Source organism: Phaenicophaeus curvirostris, chromosome 38 (genome assembly GCF_032191515.1).
Source record: "Phaenicophaeus curvirostris isolate KB17595 chromosome 38, BPBGC_Pcur_1.0, whole genome shotgun sequence".
NCBI lineage: Eukaryota > Metazoa > Chordata > Aves > Cuculiformes > Cuculidae > Phaenicophaeus > Phaenicophaeus curvirostris.
Genome location: NC_091429.1, coordinates 915,093 through 934,011, shown reverse-complemented (window position 1 = coordinate 934,011; position 18,919 = coordinate 915,093). Strand labels below are relative to the sequence as shown.

The following is an 18,919-nucleotide window of genomic DNA, read 5'->3' as shown; positions in this document are numbered from 1 at the left end:
TGGTGGGGATGGAGATCTCCACAGACAGACAGACAGACACAAACAAGCCAAGGGAAGCACCCTGCGCCCTTCCCCTGGGGTCACTCGGGAGAGGCAAAACCCTCTTAAAAAAACAACAACAACAACGAAAAAAAGAAGAAGGCAAAGTCAAAGCTGTTCAAATAAATAGAGATTCTGCACCCAACCCTGCGCAGGGGACGAGCGGTGACATTTGTGACATTTGCTTCCAGGCTGGGGTGAGCCCTGCTGGGGGCTTTGCTGCATCATTTCAGTTTTGCCTTCCCCTTGCTCTTGCAGCCAAGCCAGAGATGTATTTCTTGAACTAAAAACGCAGCTATTAAAAAAAAAAAATAAAAAAAATTTGAAAAAAAATTGAAAAAAAAAAATAAGAAGAAGCAGAAGAAGAAGGGGGAAAAAAAGTAGGGGAAGTTTCTATGACAATAAAAAAGGCTACAACTGTTTGACAGGTAGTTACTGCTGTGTGAGCCTCTCCATTCTATACTCTATAAAAGCAAATGACCGTCGTAAACATCTCGATTTATCATCTGCCATAAAACGAGACTTCAAGGGGCTGAGAACTCAGTCCTTGCTTTCTTCTTTTTCTTCCTCTTCTTTTTCCTCTTCTTCGTTCCCTTCTTCTTCCGTTTTCTCCTCGTCCCTGGCCCCCGGCAGCTTATCTTTATTGTTTTCTTTTTTCCACTTCATCCTCCTGTTCTGGAACCAGATCTTCACTTGTCTCTCGGTCAGTCCCAGGGCGTGAGAGACCTCGATCCGCCGCTTCCGTGTCAAATACGGGTTGAAGAGGAATTCTTTTTCTAACTCCAGGGTCTGGTACCGGCTGTAAGTTTGTCTGCCACTGCGCCTCCCGGGAGCTGTAGGACACAAACACCAAATAACTTCTTCATTCCCCCCCTTCGGATTCTCTGCTCCCCCTCCTCTTGCCCCCCCAGCCCTCTTCGCCTCAATTTTCCTAGATAAACTGCTGCTAAACCCACTTAAAACCCCTAAAAAACCCAAAAAAATCAACCCTTCTCAATCCTTTCCGTATTAAAATAGAAAGCCGCTGGGTTATTATGGATAATCCCAGGGCTGATGGTGCTGGGGATGCTGATGAGCCCTTCCCTGGCTCTTCCCGGGGTGCAGGGGTGTGTGTCAAGCTCATGCACAAAAGAGCCTTTTCCTGCTCCCTAAAAGGTGATTCTGGATGAGGAGTCCTGGTGGGCAGCTTCGATTTATAAAAAAAAATTACATATTTTCCTATGAAAGGTGCATTGTTCGCCATAAAATCTTTTCCAGCCTTTCTCCTTCTCCCTATGCCTTTTTCTTTCTTCCTTTTCCTTTCATTCCTTCCCTCCCTCTTTATTCCTTTCCCTTTCCTTCCTTCTTTCTTTCCTTTCTTTCTCTTTCCTTTCTCTTTCTTTCTTTCTTTCTTTCTCTCTTTCTCCCTCTCTTTCTCTCCTTCCCTTTTTTCTTTCTTTCTCTCTTTCTTACCCTCTTTCCCCCTCAAAATGTCCAATTCTGTTTTCATTTCCCAAATATTCTTCCCAAAATACAGGCTCAGAGTCCTCCTATTTGCTAATATTTATGCTCTGAAAACTGGAATTTTCTCTTAAACCCCCTCTGCTCTCTTGGCCAGGGCGGTGTGGCTGCAGAGCACACACAGAGAGGAATATTTGCCTCTGCAAACACAGAGATTGGATTTAAAAACAAGTCGAGATGGACATTTGCAGCAATAGGCATAAAAAAAGAAAAAGGGAAATAAAGAGGGCTGAGGCTGAGCCTCAGCACAGCCCTTTCTGAAGGAGAAAACCAATGTATTTGCAAAAAAATATCCTCCAGTTCGAGCTGATTGCATCCTTGAGGCTGCCTCTAGGTCAAAGCTTAAATAAATAACGTGTTTTCCTCTGAATCTATCGCCCAGTCGCTGGGCCACATCCTCTCATCAGCCACAACTCCTTCCCATTTTCTCTTTTTTTTCCCCTTAAATTTTGCTGGGGGCAGGAGAGGAAAAACTTAGGGGCTCTGATTATCCTGAAAATTAGCACTAACCTTCACATGTTTTGAATTAACGAGGCTTGTAGCCAACCTGGGTCCTTAGGTGGAGGAAACTTGTACTTTGAAGTCCTGCGCTCTCTGCGCAACTAACTGGACTCCACAGCAGCAAAGTTCCATTCAACCCAAATTATTTTGAATTTCCCACCCCCTTTTTTTTTTTTTCTTCCCTCTCCTAACCCAGGACAGCAGCCTCTTCTCCTCCACCCCACCCCATAGCTCTGAGCTAAGTTTCTGCTTAAACTTTTATCTCTAGGCTTTCAGAAACAGATGTAAAGTATTAGTAACACTTATTACGAGTTCCCCACCTTTCAGGCTTCATCTCCAAGCGGTTATGAAAGGCGATATGACATTTTAAAGAGCAGTGTATTATCAACATGCAAATAACCTCGTGGGAGCTGTATCTTATTGCCTATCCTCAAGGCAAGCAATAAAACCCAAGTTTTACTTTATTGTGATTTAAGCCTTTTGCAGGGAATCACCTTGCTGGCTCTCTAGCAACTGCTGCCTTGTTTGCTCTTCCTAAAAAGAAGAAACATTAGCACAAAACCTGCTCATTTCTTTCATATTTTACATCTACGCCTCTTATATTTATATTTTTATATATATATGTATGCATAAGTGTGTATGTGCATGTTGAGAGATAGAGAGAGAGATGTTGGTGCCTCTATATGCATACATATATATATAGAGAGAGAGAGAGACAGAGAGAGAGAGGAGAGGAAGGAGAGAAAGAAAGAAGGAGAGAAGGAGAAGAAGAAGAGAAGGAGAGAAAGAGAGAAGGAGAGAAGGAGAGGAAGGAGAGAAAGAGAGAAAGAGAGAAAGAAAGAAGGAGAGAAGGAGAGGAAGAGAGAAAGAAAGAAGGAGAGGAAGGAGAGAAAGAAAGAAGGAGAGAAGAAGAGAAGGAGAGAAAGAGAGAAAGAGAGAAGAAGAGAAGGAGAGAAAGAGAGAAAGAGAGAAGGAGAGGAAGGAGAGAAAGAAAGAGAGAAGGAAATAAAGGAAAACATTTAAGGAGGAGGAAAAAAAGGTCCTAACCGTGAGGTCTCATCCATGGGAACATGAGACTGGGAGACGAATTTTGATTTAAATGCCCTTGTCCCTCGCTAGAGTTACTGTTGGAAGACGATTTACAGTCAGGATATTGTACAACAGTCGTCTCTTGCTGAGCACCATAAAGCGATTGCCTCGGCAGAGCTTCATATCCATAGAATTTAGAAGCGTCTCCGTGACACGCCAAGGCGCATGGGTTTTGCTGGTATCCAGAGTTGGAGATGCTGGAGGTTCCGTGGTGGAAAAACTCTTGGACGTGGTGTGAAGGGTGCTGGAAGGTGGGAGCAGTGGTGCCCGGACCATACACGAGAGCATGGCTCCTGCTAACACTTTGTGGAAATCTGCAGTCGTAGTAAGTTGGCTCCAGCGATTCACCGCCTTTGTACTTGGAAAAGAGAGGATTTACAAAGTAGGAGCTCATGACCCTCGCATGCAAAAAAAAAAAAAAAAAAAAAAAAAAGACAGAGAGAGAAAAAAAAATCGAAAAAAAAAAAAAAAACAACAAAACAACCAAGACGGCTTTAATTCTAGATCAGAGCGAGATTGTCCCTGGACTGTCTCAAGTCCTGCTTTTTTAGTGGCTTGTTTTGGTTTTTTTTTTTTTTTTTAATGCGATCTCAAAGGCGTTTCATGGTGCCTCTGTGTGCCTGCACGGTTGGTTCGCGGTGCTCTTGACTTCTCTGGTAATCTGTCGGTAGGTAGAGCTCTCTCTCTCAATTTCTCTGTAACTCTGCTCCTTCCCTTTAACACCACAGGCAAATTCCTCAAAATCCCGGTGGTGTGGCTTTTTTTTTTTTTTTTTCTTCTTCTTCTCTTTTTTTTTTTTTCCCTCCTCTCTCCCCTCACACGCGATGTGTACACATCCCTCCGCCACCCTCCGCCAGCCAAATCACAGCGTTTTGGGGCGCTTTCCCTTTTTTTTTTTGGGGGGGGGGGAGAAGAAAAGGTGGAGTATGCCGGGAGGGGGGGGTGGGAGAAGAGAAAAACACACAGAGCCCTCCGGAGGTGGGGGGGGGACCCACACCTAGTGTGTAGGGGAGGGTGAAGGTGCGCATTAATATCCACCACCCCCCCCCCTTTTTTTTTTTTTATTTCCCAGCAGCAGCCTCTTCACTGATGGCAGCAAATACGAGGTCAGCCTAGGTAACCTCAACAGGTAAAGGGAGCCCGAGCAGCACCCCCCTTTGCACTCCCCGTCACCCCCACCCCCTCCATCCAAAAAAATTCGGGGTGAGCTGCTTCTGCTGCTCAGCATCCCTCCCCTTCTCCCCGCTATGGGGCCAGGGGGGACGGGGACTGGGGGTGTTGATGTTGTTGTCCTTGTGTTGGGGTTTGGGGGGGTCGTGGGGTGGGCTTGGTCCCAGCTAGAGGGGGGCAGTAAGGGAGAGGGGGGGTGTTCCTGGTGTGGTTGGAGCCGCTGAGCCCACGTTTCCTGGGTTTGGGGGTATTTTTCCCTCTTAATTCCTTTTATTTTTTGGGATTGGGAGGTGCGCGTGTGGTGTTGTTATTGTGGGGCTGGTGGTTGGGAGATTGGGATCAAACAAGCAAACAAAAGCAAAACGGGAGCGAGAGGGCGAGGGGAAGCGTCTCCCTATTGATTGGCTGCTCCTGGCTGCCCTTCTTTAAAGAAAATAAAGGCAGAAAATCATGGGGAGTTATTTATTATTTATTTTTCTTCTTCCTCCCCCCCCCACCTCTCTTTGCTTCCTTTCAAACCAACCACTGAAAACCCACGGCTGGAAATAAGAGGGGAGCATCCTTCATGGGAATAAAGTGGGACCAGTGCTCCAGGAGAGCTACTTTGGCTGAAAGAGGCAAAGTGAGGCAGAAAGTATGTGGATGCCTGGAAAAAATAGCCCCCCACCTTTATTTTTGCATCGTTTCCCTCTCCCACGTAGCGATTTATCTCGGTTTTTTTTCCACTCTGGCAGGGAGAATCTCACTTTTTGCATCCCTCGCTTCGGACCCTTCATTTTTACGACCGCACCAAAAAGCTCATTAAAACAGAATCGCACCAAATCACCAGGTTCGTTTTTTTTTTTCGGGGAGGGGACCCCCACACGACACCAACACTTTGTGAATATTTTCCTTAGAGTCGCAAAAAACCCATCATCAAGCCCATGAATGACACAGGGCTGGTGCTTCTCTCCAAACAGACCTTCAAACCTTTCCCTCATGTTCTTCCACATAAAAAAAAAGCCAACCCGGCAGCCTAATTATTTTCAGGAGGGACCTGGGTGACTCTGACCGATTTGGAGTGTGGAAGGGAGAAGAAAATCCATCTTTGAGGTGGTTTTGTGCACAGAAAGGTCACGCTCGTGTGGGTTTTTTGAGGCTTAAACCTCTGGTGAGGTGGAAATAGTGGGTTTTTTCCCTTTTTGCAGACACCTTCCCAAGAAGAGGAAAAGCCCCAGTAGCCACCCAGCCCACCTTTATTCCATTTCCATACATCAAGGTTGTATTTTTCCATTTACATGTGGTGGGTTTTCCCTCCTCGTAACCAAACAATGAGCGGTGCAGGAGAACAGGGATTTTTATTCCCCCCCCCCCCGCCTATTGTGAAAATACCTTAAAGAGAAGCGAATAATCTTCACACCCGCATCATCTCAAGGACGGCACCAGATTCATTTTTACAGAACTCATCCACTTCATCCCCTATTTCCCACATCTCCCCATCCCTAGAAGCCTCCCCCCAGAAAAATTAAGAGAAGAGCAACTGGGGACAGAGACTCCTTAATTAACATCTAATAGGCGAGGTGACCGCTTTCCTCCTCTAATCAATAGCATTTCTATTTTTAAAAGCCCGAGGCCATAAAGCAGCGAATGAAAGTGCAAAAAAAAATCAAAAAAAAAACTAAATAAAATTCAAGTTGTGGGATCTGGGCAGTTGAGGTCGGGATTAGGAAGAGCTGCTGCATTTTCCCAATCATTATTATGCAGAAAGTAAAGGTGCAACGAGGCTTTTCCAACCTTTCCTTAGGCTGGGGAGGGAATCTTTGCCTCCAGTGTCTGAAAGGACCCACCACTCCCTCCTAGATTTCACGAAATAAGATATATGCAATCGCCTGCTGCTTTTTGAAAGGAAAATATCTTGATATTTAGTGTCTGGGGAAGGTGCTGCTCTTCATCTTCGCTATTTAGACGTGGGGAGGGGTGCAGGGGGGTGTCTTGAGGGTTCCTGCACCCCAATGTGGCTCTATCCCTGTTGGCTTTATTGTACTTTTAGGTGTCTCACTGTGCCTTCCCGGAGTTTATTTTATTCCCCCCCTCCCTTTCCCTTTGCCCTGACCTTCACTGAAAAAAAAAAATGTCATTCCCTCCTCCCCCAGCCCAAAACGAGGAGGGTTTGGGGAGATACGTGAGGCGCCTCAATAAAGAGAAAGAAAGGGGAGGAAAATAAAATAAAGAACCACAACCACTTCAAAATATGCATTTTTATGCATTTATGCGCTCCCCGCGGAACAAAAAAATCCAGTAAAAAGGCTCTTGATGGTTTTTTTTTCCAGCAGGATATCGGGGTGCGGGGTTCGGGGGGTGAAGGGTGAGAGCCCCCCCTTCGCACCTCCCGGGAGCGCAGCCCCGTTCCGCGGGTGCGGAGGGTCCCGCGGGTGCGGGGCCCCCGCCTTGAACATTGGGCAACAGCGCCATCTCGCGGCCGCGCGGGGGCTCAGCGCCTCGGGGCTCGGGGGGGGCCCCCCAGGACCCCCCCCAGCTGCTCATCCTAACCCAGAACCCCCTTCTGGGAGGTGGGGGGGTGGGGGACGAGGGCGTGGGACCCCCCAGCCCCCCAATATCCGCACTCAAGAGCATCACTCTTAGTTTTAAAGCCTCACCCCCCCCTTTTTTGCTCCCCCCCCCCTTTTCTCACTCATAAAAATAAGAAAACAGAGCAGCACACGCACACAGGACCAAACAAACCCACCAGATGTGCCGCCCCCTCCCCTCTTTTATCAGTTTTTAGCATTTTCTTCTCCTTTTTGGCCTCCCCCCCCCCCAAAGCGAGCGGGGTCTGTTGTTTGTAGCTTGTAGACAAAACATTCCAATAATCCGGTTTCAAAGAGAAGAGCACCCACCTTCTTTAAACCATAAAACAATTAAAGCCAGACGTCTAGCCAGATCTAGGGTCCTGTTTTGTTCGCCCCTATTCAGCCCCGCATAGCAGGGAGACAAACAGAGTTGTAAAAGGGGCTTTTTTTTTTTTTTTTTTTTTTTTTTGGCTGCGGAAATGTACCTATGGACAGCTGGAGGGTCCTGTCGGTTTTGTGTCCCCTTACAAAAGGGCTGAGTCCAAACCAGGCACACACACACCACACACGCACCCTGGAAAAAAAAAAAAAAAAGAAAAAAAAAGAAAAAAAACCCCAAAAATAAAAAAAACCCACAAAATAAAAAAAAACCACCCCAAAAAATAACAAAAAAACCCCAAAAATAAGAAAAAAATCAAAAAAAAACAAACCCAAAAAAAACAAAATAAAAAAATTTTAAAAAACCCAACTCTCACTTTATAAGGGTATATATATATTTAATTTTTTCTCTCCCAGCCCTGCAAGTGCATCTCTCCCCAGGCAGAAAGCCACGTTCCCAGGCACACAATAGCTGTATCAGTATGCGGCTGCACACACGCGCCATATGTCAAAGAATGAAGAAATCGGAGCATTTTGATGCATTAATCCCGGGAAAGGCTGGCCGCAGGGTGTGCTGCTGGGTGCGAGACGCCTATTTCTTTTTTTGTTTTTACATTATTATTCTTTATTTTGAGCCACACCGAGGTGGGATTTTTTTTTTAAATTTTTTTTTTTTTTTTTTAAGTCCTGTGGAGGAGAAATGAAATGGCTGAGCCGCACCAGCGCAGCCTCCCAGCAGGGCCAAATGGCATTTTATAACTGGTATAACCCTTCACCGGGGGACTGGAGGGACTGGGGGGGGTGTTGAGGATACCGGGGGCCTTGCACATGAACTAAAACTGCGGCAGGATTTTAACCCAACCCACCAACAACAAAAGAAAAAAAAACCCAACGAGCAGCTCGAGGGAGACAAAGGGGCATCATCTCCTCTGCTCGCCGGGGAAAAAGGGGGGGAGAGGCTGGGGAGGGGGGTCAGAAGGGATGGGGAGGGGGGGGAGAGGCGGGGGAGGGGGGTAGAAGGGATGGAGGGGGGGTAGAGGCTGCAGTGGGGGGAGAGAGGCTGGGGAGAGGGGTCAGGAGGGATGGGGGGGTCAGAAGGGATGGGGAGGGGGGTCAGAAGAGATGGGGAGGGGGAAAATAGCTGGAAAGAGGGGTGGGGGGATGAGGAGGGGATGGGGAGAGGGAGAGAGAGGATGGGGATGGGGGGGAAGGGGATAAGGGGAGCGCTGGGGGGGGCAGAGGGAGGGAAATCTCGCTGGGAATGAGACCCGCTTGACTGAAAAGGGGGGGCAAAATGAATTTCCATATATCACGGGTTTTCAGCATCTCTAAACGCTCCTGACAAGCCCCTCAGAGAGCCGGGTCCGAAACCGCCTCCAAAGTCCGAGCGAGGATCAGGATTGTTTCTTTTTCTCTATATATCTCGTTTTTCCTCTTAATTAATAATGACAAAGCAGGGATGCTTCCTCCCCCCCTCGCCAAGAGAACCGCTTCCCATCCTCTCGGATCCTTTATTCGAGGCGGAATGAGAGAGAAGCAGACGGGAGGGAAAATAATAATAATAATTACAATAAATAATAAAAGAAAAAAAAAAGATGAATGGACATGACTTAGACGGAAAGATTTCCCCCTTCTTCTTTTTTTTTTTTTTTCCTGGGTCCATAAATCTTTCCCTCTGCTAAAATGTTTTCTAACCTGACCATTTCATTGCGCTCGTTAAGTTTTTTTTATTTTTTTTTTTATTTTTTTTTCAAACAGACCTAGCACAAAACTGGGATTGTAAAAAAAAGGGCTTTGGAGCCTCCAGAGCTCCAGGGATGCTGAAGGACCCCGATTTCAGGAGAGAGAGAACACAAATCAGGGCTGGGGGGAAGGAAAAGGAACCTCCAAATCCTTCAGCAAGAAATATTAAAGAGCAATATTTTACACAAGTAATCGCTTCCAGATTTTTTGATTTTTTCGGAGGAACCGGGACGAGGGCGACAAACGCATCTCGCTCGCCGGGTCTGGTTCTGATTAGGAAGATTAAAACGCTGCCCCACTCATTTCATTAAAGAAAGGGACCTATAACAAGTTTTTATGATTAAACATCCCTCGCTGCTCGTTTTTTACACCATCTCCTGCCTCTCGCTCCTCGCTCAGCAGCTTGGAAAGAGCCCCGGGAAGGAGCCATGGAGGATTCTGGCTCCTCTCGCCTCTGCAGCCCCTGGCAGCACGTTGGGGTTTGACCTTTTCCCAGCCAACAAGCATTTTTTTCCCCTTTTTTTTTTTGTTATTTCTTTCTTTTTTTTTTTCCCCTTAATCTCGCGGCGTGAAGGGGGTGGGAAATGCAATTTTTTAATTTTTTTTTATTTATTTTATTTTATTTCCCCTAATCTCGCAGCGTGAAGGGGGTGGGAAATGCAATTTTTTTATATTTTTATTTTACTTTATATTTTTTTCCCCTAATCTCGCAGCGTGCAGGGGATGGGGAATACAATTATTTTTATTATTTTATTTTATTTCATTTCATTTCCCCTAATCTCGCAGCGCGAACGGGGTGGGCGATGCAATTTTATTTTATTTAATTTTAATTTTTTTTCCCTTTTAGCTCGAAATCTGCAGGCTGAGCGTCGCCCCCCCCTATTTTTTCCTGCTTTTCCTTTCCCCCTAGCCCTTCACCACCCCAGACACTGTTTTTTCCCATTTTCCTCGGGTTTTTCTTGCGGGAAGCAGCATTTCCAGTAGCCCTCCGAGTTTTGGCAAAGCCAGAAGGGGCTGGCAGGGAGCGGATGCCTCTGCCAGCTCCTCTCTTCCCAGCATCCATATTTAGTCTTTTAACATATCCTTCGATTGCCTGCGGTCATAAATTAGTACAATTAATTATCCCCATCTAAAAATTGATGGCACATATAACCCTTACCTCAGCGCCTTTTTTATTACGATATTTTGAGATGGAAAAAGGCTGGGAAGGAGGAAAAAAGCTCCACTCTCCTCCGGCTCCAGCATCGCTTGATAAAAAACCCTCGAGCTTAGCTGCTCCCCAAAAGGCTTGGAAGAAAAAGACACCTAATACTGATATATATATTTTTTTTGTTCTCTTTTTTTTTTTTTCTTTTGTATATTTACATAGAGCTGCTCTACAATAGCGAACATAACAATATTACAGAACGGTTCTGAGACGAGAATAAAATACACAAATAAGTACAGCAGAAACGTTCAACACCGTGACAGAACATCATCGAGCCACAAGCCCTTCAGGCTTAGCTTTTTATGTCTTTTTTCCTCTCTTTTTTTTGTACAAAATATTCACTCACGAGCTCGCGGGATTTCCCCCCCCCCAAAAAAAAAATAAAAATACTGGATAAGTTTAATTTATGAAATAAAATACTAAAAACAACAACAACAACAAAAAATTCAAGTACTTCTTGTGTTTGTTTTCGGAGGACAAAGCGAGAAAGAAGAAAGGAAAACACCCCCCCCCCGAGCATCTTTCTTTTATTTAGTTGCATTTTAGAAAAGACTCGTGTCCCAAAACGCTGTGTTTGCCTAGAACGCTAAACATCCATCCACACATTCAAAGTCAGAAACATTTCAACCCCCAAAAACAGCCTCCTTTTTTTTTTTTCCTGGGTTTTTCTTTCTTTCTTTCATTTTTTTTTTCCTTTTTTTCTCTCTCCACCCTCGTTTCTCAATGACCGCACTTTGCCAACTTTATTGCTGTTCTTTATCGGTTTTTTCTTTATTCATTTTCTTCATTTTCATTCGCCTGTTCTGAAACCAGATTTTGACTTGGCGTTCAGTGAGATTTAGGACTCTGGCTACTTCGTACCTCCGGTCCCGTGTAAGGTACATATTGAATAAAAACTCTTTTTCCAGTTCCAGGGTCTGATACTTTGTGTAAGGGCATCTTTTCTTCCTCGTGGAGCGCGCATGAATCCAATTTGCGACGGGATTGTCTGAGAAAGAAGATTTTTTTTATATATTTTTGGGGGGTGGGAAAAAAAAAATCAATGTATACAGCTGGCCTTGCTTCCCTCCCCCCTCCACACCCTGGAGCATCTTATAGAAAGGAACCTGTTTAATTAGCAGATCTTACCTAAATATTTTAAGTGACCTTCAGAAGAGTTTAATCTGTTTATTTTGGAGGGGTCATTTCCTTTTCTTTTGCTGCTGTTCTCACATAAAAGTTTCAGTAAATAAAACTGTAGCAATGGGTTTAAAATAATAATTATCCACATGACTGCTGCTAGCGGTAATCTAAGAACATAGTCATAAAAAGTCAAAATTCCCACCATTTCATAGGCCCATAAACTCTTTTTACAACCTCAGCTCTCCAATACTTTTCCCTAGAAGCTTTCCCAGACCTGGAAAGCCGAGTTTGTTTTTTTAATATCTTGGGGGTGACACGCGAGGTGTCCCACTGGCTTCCAGAAATTGGCTTTTTCCCCTCTCCCTCCCCAGCCTCAAGGACCTTCCCGCTTGGCCAAGGGGAGAAATCCCACCGCTCCCTTCCTTGCGAGGTTTTCCCAGCTCAGGAAAGCTGATTTCTCTCCTTATTTTTTATCAGGAGGGTGCCTGGCACCAGCCCTCCTGACATAAACAGGGGGGCGAGCGCCTTTCCTGATGGAGAAGGAGACACCGAGATGCTCCCACCTCCTGCTACCCAGCTTGGGGGTCACCCCGCACCCTTAGGCCGGGGGGATCCGGGGGTGCGCGGTCCCCCCTGCATCCCCCAGAGGATGCTGAGCTCCTCTCCGGGAGGATTTTCCCAGGAAAATCCCAGGATTTGCGGTTTATTTGCAACCCCTGGAGCTGGGGGCTGAGCTCCTGCCTGCATCCCCCAGGAACTGGTCCCCTCTGTGGGGCTGGAGGTGATGGGGGCCGCTACCTGACTCCTGTCCCTATAATTTTCAAGGTTTCCTGCTGCCTGGCTTGGGGTGATTTGCTCTGGGGTCTGTTGGTTTGGGGGTTTGGTTTATTTTAATTTTTTTTTTTTTCCAGTTTCCCCCCCTCCTCCCTCTCTCCCTTGGGCTGCAGAAGATGTTTCTTCAAGTCTATGGTCCAATGTCCTGCGCTCGCTGCCCTCAGCCACCTCCACACACTGAGTTTCTGCCTCTACAATTCCAGTTTTTTCTCCTTTTCCTCCTTTTCCTCTCCCCGACGCTCACATCCACCCCCGGCCCCCCACCCAGGGCACCCACCTTTTCATTTTATTCCCACGTGCTGGCGCATTTTATGAATAATTGCACCGGTGGAGCTTTTATTGATTCTTAAAACAGATAAACAGACACCTCTGCCTTTATCCAGAGATAATTCCTTTCCCCTCCCTAAAAACCAAACCCCACATCAATCCACTCGCTTCCAGCCAGCTCCAACTCTTCCTTGTTCTTTGAAAGTGGGCATATTTGCAAGCCAAGAGGCTTCTCCCTCTGCTTAACCCCCTCTCGCACAAGCATTTTGGGTTTAATCCCCCCCGGTAGAAGGTGAAAGGCGCCCCCCTCTCCCCTGCAAAAAAAAAAAAAAGAGTAATCGTTTAAAAAAAAAAAAATAGTAATCGTTAAAAAAAAAAAAATCTAAAGAGCCCCAAACAAAGTCGGGATTTTTTGCTGTGCTAGGCGGACTCGCTCCAACCCCCAGATCTTCCTGCGTCTCTGGAGTTTTAGGGTCGGGCTCTCTAAGGTAATTTCATTTTATTGAGTCGGGTCCTGGAAGCCGTAATGCCTTCCCCGGTCGTAAACAAGAATGACTTCGACTTACTAGGGTCTAATTCGTGCTTTTCTTCTTTGTGTTTGCTGGAAGCGATGGCTTCGGACTCCGGGGAAGGAGGAATTGTCTGCGCTGCTCTGTCTCTCAGCTCCCCGGGAGCCGCGTACACGTAGTCCGGGTAGCCGCGGCCGTCGGGGGGGCCGCACTCCCCCCTGCGCCCGGGGAAGGCGTCGGGTTTGAGGCCGTAGGGGCGAGCCCCGGCGGGGAAAGCGGCCGGGAAGGAGACGGCCCCGGCCAGGGGCTCCAGCCAAGTCCTCACGTAGCGGGGCTCGGCCCCGACGGGCGCCGGGGGAGCGTAGGGGTGGTAGCCCACGGAGCTTTGGGGGGGCACGGGGGCCCACGAGGTGGCGAACACGGCCGGCTTGGGGGCGAAACTGCACGATGGGAAGTCGGCACAGTCCGGGACTAATCCTGCCGCTCGGGAGGCGGCCGGGAGGGAGGAAGAAGCGGGGAAGCGGGAGGCCAAGAGCTCGTCGTTCTCGTGGCTTATCAGGGAGTCAACATAGTAGTTGCTTATGGGGCCCGAAGCCGACATGGTTCCCCCCTCTTTTACATTCATAAGATTATTGTATGAACTGTATGTTGTACTTTTTATCTTCTCATAGAACAATCAGGGCAGGTAATTATTTTTTCAGCCTTTCCCACTGCGCCATTGGCTGCCCGCCCTCACGTGATTGTATTTACCCAAAAATATAGCGTGGATCAATCCGCAGGGCTTTTTTTTTTTTTTTTTTCCTTCCTTTTTTTTTTCTCTCCTTTTTTTTTTTTCTCCTTTTTTTTTTTTTCCTTTTTTTTCTTTTTTTTTTTTTTTTTCTCTCTCTAATAACGCCCCCCCCGGCTTTTCCTAAACCTGCTGGAAACGGGGCGGGGATGGGGAGGAGGGAGAGAGAGGCTCGGCCGGGCTGGGGGATGCTCAACCCCGGCAATGAGGAGGGGGGAGGCTGGTCCTGGTGCTGAGGAAGGTGGTGGAAGGTAATCGTGGAAGGTAGCCCAGGAACTATTTCTTGACGTAATTTGTCTCTGTCCTTTGCCTCTCGCGGCTCCTCAGCCTCTAATGGGCGCATTAAATTGAATATTGCTGGGAAGGGGAAGAAGTGAGGTGGAGGTGGGCTCCCCACTTGGAGGAAGGAGCTTGTGGGGGGGGAGAGAAGCTTTTAACCTAAAAGCAAAGGGGCTTTTGTCATCTTTTGCAGCGCTGTCTCCTCCTCAGGCTGCTCAGCAGCTGAGAAACCCGAGGGGCACAGGCACATCCAGTCCTGCTCTAAGAAATAAAACATCTTCAGGAGGAAAAATAAATATACAGACTATGAGGAGCAAAGAGGAGGGGGAAATAATAACAATAATAATAATAATACACCCCCCCAAATTAAAAAAAAAAAAAAAAGGGGAAGCCTGAGCCTTCCCAGTGAGAGGCTGCATTATTCGGCAAGTAGTCGTGGATGTTTTTATGTCCTTCAATAAAATTTTTACGAGGATCATTTGATTGTTCATAAATGTGTCGTTCATTAAATAAAACCGTAGGACTGAGTTTCAGCTGTGAGGCTGAGGATGAGGGAGCTTTTGCGTATCAGAAGGAAGCAACAATGTGTGCTGGGCACACGCCTCTTCGTATTTTTTTTTTTTTTCCTTTTTGTTTTTCTCTCAACGCCTGGAAACTTTTCCTTTCGCATCAAATCGATTGAAGAAGTTGGGAGCGTTAAAAAATCGGTGGTAGCCTGGCTGCGTTTTGAGAGAATAACCTTTCCTTTGTAAGGAAAGACAGGTAGGTGAAGAGCTCACGCCCATCTAAGTCTGAAAGAAGGGAATTAGGACATTTATCCGGAAAGAAAAAAAAAAATTAAGATATCTAACAAAAATGAACCTCTCATAAATTTTTTTTTTTTTTTTTTAGAAAGTGAACCCCCAAATATATGGATTTTCTGGGTTCTCCAGGGCTCCCCATCACCTCGGGTTTTCTAGGGCTGGGGAGACACGGAGGGAAATGGATAAAATGTGCAAGAAGGAGGAAAATGTGAGCTCAGAAAGTGCTGGGGGCTCCTCGGAGGGAGAAGGAGCCTGGGGAGCCACCAGGGATGGGGGGGTCACCGGTGCCAGGGGTTCCGCACAGACCCCACCGACACACACGGCAGAAACCTCTTCAATTATTAACGTTTATTTCCCTCCTCAGCAAGTTGCATGGGAAACGCGAGCAGGAGGAGGAAAGGGATGAAGGAGGATTCAGGGAAAACCACGCAAGAGGGAGCGATGCTGCCAAAAATCCTTCCCCCCCCCACCAGCTCCTCCAAACTTACCCCCCTCAGCCAGGGGTAAAATCCTCAATTCACAAGGTCCCAGCAACAAAAATTAATGCCCAAGGCTGCAGGATTTCCCTCTTGGAAAATAGGAAAGGCTTTAAAATCAAAATACGACGAGGGGTGTTAGGCAAGGGAGTCCGAATTTTCCACATTCGAAGGCAAAAGTAGTGGACCTGCTCCCCCCTAGAATTTATTCCTCATTCCGTTTTAAGTCCCCTGCTTTATGTGAGCCCTTCAAGAGAAATATTCCTGCAGGAGAGGAATCTCTTCTTTGGCCTTTATCGAGACCAATTTATCTGTCAATCACCGGTCTCCAATGACGATTATTTTTACGTTCGCCAGAAAATATATATGTATGGATACAACTTCTCATCATTCTTTTACCTATTCCTATTTTTAAAATACTAATATAATGGAATGTGACGTGTGGAGGGAAAAAGCAGCTCGGGTTTTCGACTTCAGTGGAATATTTTAAAGGGAATCCTTACAAAAGAAGGATTGTCTGCAGATGTATATGAAGAAGGGGAGAGGGAGAAAGCAAAAACAGGGAGGGAGAGAGAAAGGAAGGAGGGATGCAGGCAGAGGGAGAGAAGCAGAGGCAGTGGGGAAAGAAAAGAGGGGAAAAAATAAAATAAAATCAGGATATACCACAGACGAACCGCAAAAATGAGCAGAAATCGCCCAAGCCAGGCAGTTTTAATAAGTAGCAGCAGTTTTTGTAACCTTAAAGCGAGCAGGCAAGGTCACTGAGTTGGGGGAGGATGCTCTGTTGGTGTCACACAAAAGGCAAACGGAGCTGGAAAAGGTTTTTTTTTTTCTCTGCACGGGAACCTGCAGCGCCCGGAATTATTCCCTCCCCGCATTTGTTGGGGGAATCTGAACTGAAAAACAAGGTAGGGGTTGGCAGACAAACTCCCCTCTCACTCCGCGGCTGCGGAGAATTGAGCAGCACAAAGCGAGGGATGGAGACACTTCACCTTAATGCAAAATAAAGGCTCAAGACTAAAGGCACTGAGGCTCCAGACAACGTTTTCTCTGCTTGCACAACCCCGTAACACGACGTTGAACCCCCCCCATAAAATTTAACACATAAAACACGGTCCTTTCACGCTTATCTCGACGTGAAACCTTCCCCGTGGCTGGATGCAAAGTTCTGTGAGTCGAGTCCGCTCAGAGCGCAGGGAAAATAAAGCAACATCCTGAAATATTCTTCTTTTTTTCTCTAGCAGGGTCTCCAAGCGAATATCCAGAGTGGGACTAAAACACGCCTTGCTATTGAATTCGGCAGCTACAAGGTTATCTCGCAGCTTTTCTGCTCCAGCCAGCCTCCTATTGCCTCCACAAAAGCTTCGGGACTGGTTTAATGGGAAATTACCTCTTCTGAAATGATGGGGAACTATCACATCCCTTCCAGGCAGACTAATCATCTTTTCCTCTCACCTCCCCTTTTTTTTTTTTTTGAATCTTCAGGGGAAAGAAACTTAAACCACATTGAGCCAAGCTCATAGCAGCAGTCCACAAGCTGGAGGAAGATTTATATTTTATTTTCCGGGAGGAGAAAAAATAAAAAAGGAAAATCATCATTAAAAAAAAAAAAAAAAAGAAAATCATCATTTAAAAAAAAAAAAAAGACGAGTCGCAAATGAGGAGGTAACAGAAAATCAAGGCTTTGTCTGAGCACTGTCCTGCCCAGTTGACTTCTGACACCTTTTTCGGAGCTAAATGGTTCTTCCCCTGCTCCTGCAAGAGCTGCTTGTGCTCAGGCTGCATCCCAGCTCTTTGCGAGCAGCCAGGCTCTTTTCCCTCCACTTCCAAATCTTTTGCTTTCGCTTTGAGAAATTCTCCCCTGATTGGAAGGAACGAAGACAAAAAAATAACCCTAATAAAAAAAAAAAAAAAAAGAGGGGGGAGAAGAAAAAGAAAGCAAAAAATCAAAAAAATCAACTCTTGGGCAGCCTGTAACGCTGCTTTTTTGGAGTTTTCTTGCTTTTAATTGGTTTTATTAATTTTTTTTGTTTCAAAAAGTGTTAGTAAGGCAAAGCCAGCCTGCGCTCCCCAGTAATGGGGGGGGAGGATCCCCCTTTCCCAGTCGCAGCTCCAGGCCCAGCTCCATCAGCTGCCTCCCCCCAAGCATCACCGCTGCCCACCGGGACACCCCAAGACACCAACACCCCGATTCCGGAGCCCCCGGAGCATCCCTGGGGCCGCATCCCGAGGGATGAAGTTGGGGGGGGGGGGGTGAAGGGGGCACCTCACCCCCCCTGCAGCCGGACAAACGGAGCCTGATCGGGGATGGGGGTGGGGGGGGGGCAGGCGCATCCCCTCGGTTCAATTAACACTGTCAAGTTCGGATTAAAAAAGGAAGGGGGGTTACCTCGGCTCCTTCTCCCCCCCCTCCCGCACACCTCAGCCCCTGCTCGGAGGGGAGAGGGAAGGGCGCTGCTGGCTCCATCTCTCTCTCCAAGAAGCGAAGCGAAAGCAAAAACCCTCCGGCCACCCCCAGCTCCCTCTCTCCGCCTGCATTTCCAGCCCCAACCCGGAATAAAGTTCCCTTTCCCCCCCATTCTTTGTCCTTTCCCTTCTCCTTCCCCTTCCCAAGTTCCTTATCTCTTCCTTTTGTTCCTTCTTCACTCCTCCTTTCCTAAAAAAAAAAAAAGCAAACAAAAAAAGAGGAAAAAAATTGCACACAATGGCTTGAATGACTCTACCACAGAGTCTCAGCCAGGCTACAAAATATTTCCTGATCCCCCAGACGCTTCTGTTTATTCCAGGATTGTCTCTTAAAGTAAATAAATACGGGGAAAGATTAATTTCAGGCCAGATACCATCCTTGAATCCTGCAGCAGCGCGCTTGCAGGCTGTAGGCTTTGCATTCCCCTCACCCCTCCCCTCTAAATTCTTGAAAATCATATTTATTCAGACGTTTTTAAAAGTTATTCTATGGAAAAAGCCACCCCTGCTCCCCCCCAGGATAATAATTGACCGCTGGAACTTGCACGCAGGTTTCTATCACCCTGAACACTTCAATCCGAGCCAGGGAGGGAGTCAGAGCGAAAGCAAAGAAAATCAGCATCCAGCTGAAAATGACACTGCAGGAGTTTTTTACCTGCTTAAAGCGCTCCCCCCAGCCACAGTCCCCCCCCTCCTGTTTGTTGCTCAGAATTCCTGTCTCTCCCTTGCTGGAGGTGCGGTTAATAGACAATAAATTCCGAGGTGCAATTAAAGCCAAGAACAATTTCTTTAAGTGGATTATGGTCTCCTTTTCCCAAAACTTCAGGTCTCCCCCAGACGGAGGCTGCTGCAGATGTTCACAACCAGCATCTCGCCTGCAGCAGCCGGGGGGGGGGGGCAGGAATACAGCCCCTCTCCAGGCTGCTCCCCAGGTTCACTGGGTTTGGGGTGTGAGGCAGGTCAACAAAAGGGGAAAAAAAAAATTCCCAGCGAAGTAAATTAAAAGAAGAGCGAGGAAACAAGCCTGAACCCAGAGAGGCGAAGTGCATACTGCCTGGAGAAACATATTTCTGTCCTTCTCCCTTTGCATTTATTATGTTTCTGTCAGACACCCTGTAATTAGCATAGATAACTAGAGTTGCCAGCTCCAAGTTGTGTCTGCAAATCCTATTGTTTGGCTGCTCGGGTTGCACAGCAGCG

At 46.8% G+C, this 18,919-nt stretch overlaps 2 protein-coding genes across 2 annotated transcripts; both read right to left on the bottom strand.

Annotated features, from left to right (window-relative positions):
• Nucleotides 1–387: 387 nt before the first annotated feature.
• HOXC8 (homeobox C8) lies at nt 388–3,525 on the bottom strand. The gene is made up of 2 exons (XM_069879483.1): nt 3,088–3,525; nt 388–872 (listed from the first exon to the last, which is right to left on the bottom strand). The coding sequence occupies exons 1-2, from the start codon at nt 3,521–3,523 to the stop codon at nt 580–582; spliced, it is 729 nt and encodes a 242-aa protein (XP_069735584.1). The 5' UTR covers nt 3,524–3,525; the 3' UTR covers nt 388–579.
• Nucleotides 3,526–10,886: 7,361 nt separating this feature from the next.
• Nucleotides 10,887–13,673, bottom strand: HOXC9 (homeobox C9). Its single transcript, XM_069879466.1, has 2 exons — nt 12,966–13,673; nt 10,887–11,164 (listed from the first exon to the last, which is right to left on the bottom strand). The coding sequence occupies exons 1-2, from the start codon at nt 13,531–13,533 to the stop codon at nt 10,920–10,922; spliced, it is 813 nt and encodes a 270-aa protein (XP_069735567.1). The 5' UTR covers nt 13,534–13,673; the 3' UTR covers nt 10,887–10,919.
• Between the last annotated feature and the right edge of the window lie 5,246 nt (nt 13,674–18,919).

Excerpts from the sequence above, each read along its gene's own strand:
- HOXC8 (XM_069879483.1), bottom strand. The coding sequence starts at position 3,523 with ATGAGCTCCTACTTTGTAAATCCTCTCTTTTCCAAGTACAAAGGCGGT. Across the intron at positions 873-3,087 it reads CCCATGGATGAGACCTCACG|CTCCCGGGAGGCGCAGTGGC; the intron begins GTTAGGACCTTT and ends TGTGTCCTACAG.
- HOXC9 (XM_069879466.1), bottom strand. The coding sequence starts at position 13,533 with ATGAATGTAAAAGAGGGGGGAACCATGTCGGCTTCGGGCCCCATAAGC. Across the intron at positions 11,165-12,965 it reads AAAGCACGAATTAGACCCTA|ACAATCCCGTCGCAAATTGG; the intron begins GTAAGTCGAAGT and ends CTTCTTTCTCAG.